Source organism: Lactuca sativa, chromosome 9 (assembly GCF_002870075.4).
Source record: "Lactuca sativa cultivar Salinas chromosome 9, Lsat_Salinas_v11, whole genome shotgun sequence".
NCBI classification, from domain to species: domain Eukaryota; kingdom Viridiplantae; phylum Streptophyta; class Magnoliopsida; order Asterales; family Asteraceae; genus Lactuca; species Lactuca sativa.
In genome coordinates this window covers 176770176-176777514 of record NC_056631.2, presented here as the reverse complement: position 1 = coordinate 176777514, position 7339 = coordinate 176770176, and the positions used below count along the sequence as shown (strand labels likewise).

The window sequence follows — 7339 nt, the reverse complement described above, 5'->3', positions numbered from 1 at the left end:
GGATTTGGTTGAGATTTCTGACCAGCCAACCCTTTTATTTCATGGGTTTGATTGGGCTGCCTGTTTGAGTTCACAAAAACCTCTTTTTTATATATTATATTTATAAAAATAAAATTTTATTTATGAATTAATAGAATATAGTCATATATGTCGTTGGAAACCTTTTTTTTACAAATATGTTGCTTATCAGCTTATTATGATATATTTGTATTTGTTGTTCAAATCATTCTAGTCGATATAAAATGCTAATTACTAATTAATTTAGAAACGTGTACAATTCACATAAATTTAACATGTGAAAAGTTATACGAAAACAACTCATTGACTCTGATCCGAAATGACCTGCAAACCTGCAAAACTATATACTTAAATAGGTTATGTGTGTTAGGTTGCAAAGTCATTTTCCAATAAACACAATGTTATTATAGTTTTTTTTATGCTTTTGTTGAGCATGATTTTGTAATTTTGTAAAACAAATATATATAGTATTTCAAGTATACATTTGCTTACACATTCTAAACTAAAAGCATCTCTTATATATCAAAAAATAAAGCATTTAACCCAAATACATACTTCATGACATATTAGCTCCCATATCAAAACAACCACCATCTTCTTTGTCGACGAGTCCTCTATCATACATCAAATAAACAAATTAGTATGTATATTATTATATTATATAAACATATATTTAAAAAATGATTATGTGATATCAAATAATCAATTAAAACCTTTTGATCGTTTTTTGGGGCTCCAATTAATATCGGTTGAGAAAGAACACCATTGTCAATATTCTCAATATACGGTTGTAGCTTCTCTTCCAACATCTTGTTCAACTAAAAATCACAAACACACACTTGTTTGGTGAAATTTCACACACAAACAAAGATTAATTTTAATAAATTAATAAATTATTATATATAACGTTTTACCTTTTCTTGGCGCCATTTTGTCTCCCATTGATCATCTAAAATCTTTTCTGCAATTTCTCTTTGTGCGTTCAAAAGAACAGTCATTTCATATAACTTTTTTGGATCTTTTAAATCTTCTTCACTCCATGAAGATGCATTTAATGGAACATTTAGCTCCTACAAAAAAAATTTAAAAACTTGAGCAAGTTATACTTTTGGTCCTTGAGTTTAGCTGATTTTTTCGGTTTTGGTCCCTAAAGAAATCGGGTTACCATTTTGATCCTTATTTTGAAGTTTTTTAAGGTTTTGGTCCCTAAGTTGTATAAATTAACAGCAAAATGACCATTTTGCCCTTGGACCAAACCCAAAAAAAAAAAAAAAACAAGGATGTATAATTAATTAATTATAGCTATATATGTAGCAAAATATATTTTCAGAATAGCAAGTTATATTAGTATATAAATAAATTAAGAATAATATATTAACAAATAATTCTTTTTGCAATATACACTGAAAATATCATAACTTTTAAAAAAAAACATATGCACATATATAATGTTATAAAGTAAACCTTAGAGTAAACTACATTTTTGGTCCTTATGTATAGCTTATGTTTGCAATTTTGGTCCTTATGTGAGGTTCTTGTAACATTTTTGGTCCCTGTTCCAAGTAAAATGACTATTTTTGGTCCTTAAGTATAGCTGATTTTTGCAATTTTAGTCCCAAATATATATACTCATTTTACTTAGAATAGGGACCAAAAACATAACAAAAATCTAAAATAAGCACCAAATTGCAAAATAAAACTTTTTAGGACCAAAACCAAAAAAAAAACAGCTATACTCAAAGAACCAAAAAATGTAATTTACTCCAAACCTTAATTTAAAAAAATCAGTAAAAATAACAAATCTGGTCCCTACGCTATACTTTTTTCAGTATTGGTCCAAGGGCAAAATGGTCATTTTAAAAAAATAATAATAATAACAGCTAGGCTGTTAACCTAGACAATCAGGAAGAAAAAGTGTCAGGAAGCAGTGAAACAAGGTCCACAAACTGCAACCTGATTCTTTTAGGGACCAAAACGGACAAAATCAACTAAACACAGGGACCAAATATGTAAATTTGATTAGTTTATACCCCCCAGTTTTGAGGTCTTGGTGGTGGATTGAGCTTCATAACTTCTCCTTCTAATTTGGCTTTTGCTTTGTAGTAAGGAATGTTCTTTACAACCACTGGATCATTTCTTGCACGTTCTGGATCCATTGAGATCAATCCCTAAACATGTTAAATATAATTAATTAATTAATTAATTAATATTTATAAATTATAAATTATAAATTTTATCTCACTTCTTGTAAATACTCCCATCCAGGTTTCCTCATTGCTACAGCATCACGAAGGTGATCATATCGCATATTTTCCTAAATAAAAACAAAAGAAGGTATTTTTTGTTTTTTATTTCTTAATAAAATTGAAATAATAAATAAAAAGAAAGAAAGAAGAACCTTGTATTGCCACCATATTTTTTGTTTGACTTCATCATCATATTCAAATCCTCCCATGATTTGAGGCATTGTGATTAACCAAAATGCAGCAATGCTTGGATCTTTCATGCTGTCAATAATATGCTGAAATAAAAATAAAAATAAAAAAGATGTTTTCAAGTGAGGATAATTGTTACTAGAGGAAAAGGGTAGAATTGTAATTTGCACCTACCTCATAAGGGTAGTCCATTTTTTTCATTATGTTGTAAGCTTTCCATGGTGGCTCGATAATCTGCAAAGTGGATAAATTACTCTTTGCTTAAGAACTCAAAACTGAATATATATTATAGCTATCCAAATTAAGTGCTTAAACCAATAAGTTCATTAAATTTTAAAAAGAAACAGCTTGTTCAAATACTCACATCATCAGCAGATATCCTGACTTGTAATTTATCCTTGGACTCAGGGCATTTCATTACACCCTGTAAAAAATTAGTAAAGCTAGTTTACATGAAGAAAAGTAAAAAAGTTTATAAAATTTGATTTTTATGTTTAGTGGCTTAATGCTTACAGATCCATCACAGGAATCACAGTCTTTTGATGGCAATGGAACATTAAGATCCATGGTGGCTGGAAGATGAACAAGTTCTGCTCTGTTTTCAGCAATGGCATCTGCAATAGCTTCAGCTGTTGCTTTTTCACCACTGAAGAAAGTTTTTAACATGATCATAAATTCATAATTCAATCAAGATTATAAAATGAAATTAAGAAAGTATAAAAGATTTTAAACATACCTTCTTAATGTGTAGTTTTTCACCTGATACATGACCTTCCCTGTGCCTCTGCACATGGTACATCTTAAGGCGTTCCATCCATTACAAGTTTGACAGTTTCTGCAAGTTTGAAGCCACAACAAGCTCATATCATGTAATTTCCACAATCCAGACACTAAATCTGGAATCAAACCCCTAAAATGATAGAATGGAAGAGTTTACATCAATGAAAGAAAGAAGGAAGCACCTTTGACAAATCACTTTTTTCCCTAATTCCAGTGCGATATCACATGTCCCAAGAGCAGCAACTGCCTGAAGATAAACGACGACATACAGGATTATGTTCAGTAATTTAATCGTATCCCACTGAAAACCCCCAATTCAACAAACCCAAAATGACAATTTGGAGATGAAGTTATGTCCGACTAAAACCTCGAATTCATCAAAACCCTAAATGTTTATCGTTATCAATGCAGATGAAATGAAGGGGTAAGAACATACGAAGATTGCAGAATATGAGAGCTTGGAGATGAACTCCGGGATGCCAAAACCACGAGGAGCGGAGCCGGAAATGTCATTAGGGAGAGTGAACGGAGACAATACAATTTTGATAGGTAAGTCGAACAAGTTAGCCAAGGGTTCGCTTAAGTGTTGATTGAAGAATCTGACTTGACCATCGAGCAATCCCTTGGCGTTCTTGAGGAATTGATTAGTGCCATTCCCCATTGTTGGAAGGAGGAGAACGTCAATGGATAGAGGTAGGTGATGATATACCCAAATGCTCACGGTTTATGATAATCCAAAAAACTCGTCATATCCGGGGTCTGCAGTAGTCTTGTAACCAAACAGTGTAGTAAATCAAATAGACTTGCCGCAAACTTCAAAAAAAAAAAAAAAAAAAAGAACATCCAACATATTTTTATTTATTTTTTAAAATATTATTAAATTATTTTTTGTATATTAAAATGGTAGGTAATAAGCCTAAAAACTTATGGATTACAGATTATGAAAATATAAAAATTTTAACATATTACAAAATAATATAGTTGGTTTTTAATGGTCGGATGAAAAGAATTTAAGTTTTTATGAGGTTAAAAAATTGTAAATTAGACTTTTAAAAAAATACAACGATTTTAATATATTAAAAATAATAATATAGTCAGGGGCGGATTTAGGGAGGTCATCAGTGGCACCGGTAATCCCTAAATTTTCTAGCCGTAGTGGAAAATTTTTGGAAATTTTAAAAAAAAAATATTTTTTCTATTGTCATGCAACCCCTAACTTTCCCGTGCAACCCCTACTAAGAAATCTTGCGTCCGCCCCTGAATATAGTGATTTTTTTAAAAATTACATATAAGAATATAAGAATATGTTGAGGTTTTTAACGTTTGTCTTTTAAAAGTGGAGAAACAAGACAAAATAGGCCAATTACATATTTTTAAAACATGGCATGTTCTACACAACCCATGGCATGTTTTGTAATTAAAAATGTTTTATAAGACCGGAGGATGTGGGATGGAAGGTTTCCTTATTTTTTGTGGATCTCTTTCCCTTACTAAAAAAAACCCAAGGGATGGTTGGGAAACCCTTCCCTCACTTTTTGGTCCAATAAAAATTCACTTCTCCCGTTTTGGAATAAAAAAAGAAAAAGAAAAAAGAAAAAAATGCAAAGCCAATAGTTAGAAGAGAGAGAGAGAGAGAGAGAGAGAGAGAGAGAGCGGGACTCTCTCCCCCACCCTCTTCCCGTTGCTTCTTTCCCGCACCCCCAGTGCGGTGTTTCACCATGTGGGAAGCCTTCTCGCGGCTTCCCCGCTCCCCACTCCGTCTGGCCTAACCAAATGATTTCCGATGTGACATACTAAGGGTTAGTCGATAACATTTTTAAAGGTTAAATAGGTGAAACATAGATGTATATGTCGATGACATGGTCATCAAAAGCTACAATGAACAAAGACTACAAAATCACATCAAGGAAACATTTATTACACTCTAGACCACTCGAATGAAGCTTAACTCACCAAAATATACTTTGAGGTCGAGGAATGGAAACTCCTTATATATTTAGTTGTTAAGGGGGGGCATCTAGATAAACCCAACGAAGGTAAAGGACTTCCGAGAAACACCTACTCCGAAAGAGTTAAAAGAAAAGCAAGGAATTGTAGGGAAAATGACACTGCTCAATCGGTTTATAATGCAATCAAAGGAGAAATCCCACCCTTTTCAAAAACCATAAGGGATGTGTGAAGAAAAGCAACTTCAGTCGGAAAACAAAGGTAAAATAAGCCTTGTTAGCGCTAAAAATGGCATATAGAGCCTCTTAAACTTAACTAGTTTGACACAAAGAAGAAACTTATCGCATTACTTGTCAGGAGTGCCAAAAGCCATCAACATTGTATTAATAGTATCGCGACGCAGGTAACAACCCCCACTATAATTTACACCCATGTCCTATCGTTATTAATTTCTACTATTTACTATTATGTTTTTACTTTGAATGTAATAATATCTTTACTATATATGAGTGTAAGTGTGCAATGGTAGATTATCCCATCATGTTAGAGTAGTATCTTTGTAATATGAATGTCTACCGCTATGTAGATTAGTTTTACAAACATGGTGTTTACCACAATTTGTGATCTTATATATGATATCACCAGACACGCCTTGTTTCAAGCGGAATTTTTCAATTGCGATTGGGTAGGAGGGTTTCTAGGTTGTAAAGTGGGGGCGGCCCCGACCCCATGGATGGCTTGCTAATTTCACATGCTCTATTCGTTGGAAATTAAATAAAAGAAGAAAATATGGGTTATAGTATAGTAGAATCGGTAATCATCTAGCGTGGACAATTTCACTTATAGGTTAAGGGTATCGTCCATCTTTACTATGCATCATAATGTCTAAGAAGACACTTCTATGCTGACCATATATAAGTAATCATTAGCTAACCAATACAACATATATTACTCCAACCAAAATAATTAGGAAGACTAACAAAATTACAATCGAGCTCGAGGAATATGATATAAAATATCGTAAAAAAAACTAGCTTCAAAGGACAATCCCTATTTAAATAACATACAACACAAAGAGCCAGAACCATAAAGGGATCCTGACATGACGAACAATAAAATATAGGTTATAACACCCTGTTTCGAGTCGTTTCACAATTCGGGGACGGGACCCGAAGATCAAGTATCATATGACTATGTGCCTTGGGGAAGGAGAGATTTAGACCCCTTGGATGTGGATAATGTAGATTAGGTGATCCAAGAGTTCGGTTTGTGTTTTGGAGCCCAAGGGTATAACCATAAGTGATAGTTCAGGCCTTTTATGAATTTTGGATTTAAGCTTTGGAAGTTTTAAGGAACATGAGAGTTGACAGAATTATAGAGCTTTTCATTACTTTTCCGTGGATATAAAGAACGTCGAAATCAGACTTAGAACGAAGAAGTTATGGCCTTCGTAAGATTTGTGCTTTTAGTCCTTGGCCGAGTACACTGGGCGTACTTGGAGGTATGCGGAGCGTACGGTCACCAGGGGTAAAACCTAAATTTTAGGGTTTGTGCACTATTTAAACACCTTAATTCACTTTTGGACATTCCTATGACCAGCCTCCACCACCCCAAACCCTAAGAACGAAACCTTAATTGCTCTTTGAGTGTTTTGAGATTAGAAGTGAACTTTGAGGTGTTTTTGTGATTTCGAAGGAAGAGTAACTCTTGGAAGTTGTAGTGGTGTGGCTAGAGCTTGTGGATCCAGAATCATCATCAACTTGGAAAGCTTTTTGAGGTATAAATCTCTTGATGGTTCATTCTGTTAGATCTAGTTAGGGCTTGTTTTTGTGCTTTTTATGATCCTTTAAGTCATGTATGAGAGTATGAGCTATTCCAAAACAAAAGGATGATAGATCTTAGCATTTTTGAGGTCCTTTGTTCATAAAAATGCAATCTTGGTGAGTTATATTGGACCATGCATGAGTTAGGGTGTGTATTACGGATTTTACTGAGTATTGGGTCCCATTAAGACATGAAAAGGAGTAAAGTTGCCAACTTTATGATGGGTCATGAGCACTGCAACAATCCTATGGTGTACATGCAACCCTAATTGCTTTGGATCTAAGTTTTTCTCTATTAACAATGCAAACACAAACTCCAAAGCAATAACCCTAATA

The 7339-nt window shown here is 33.4% G+C and overlaps 1 protein-coding gene across 1 annotated transcript; it reads right to left on the bottom strand.

Moving 5' to 3' along the window:
• Positions 1–400: 400 nt before the first annotated feature.
• On the bottom strand, positions 401–4037 carry LOC111916908 (uncharacterized). Its single transcript, XM_023912560.3, has 12 exons — positions 3670–4037; positions 3416–3480; positions 3190–3288; positions 2967–3099; positions 2818–2877; positions 2628–2687; positions 2417–2539; positions 2261–2332; positions 2049–2186; positions 933–1088; positions 732–836; positions 401–632 (listed from the first exon to the last, which is right to left on the bottom strand). Exons 1-12 carry the CDS (start codon positions 3892–3894, stop codon positions 597–599), a joined length of 1272 nt encoding a protein of 423 aa, XP_023768328.1. The 5' UTR covers positions 3895–4037; the 3' UTR covers positions 401–596.
• Between the last annotated feature and the right edge of the window lie 3302 nt (positions 4038–7339).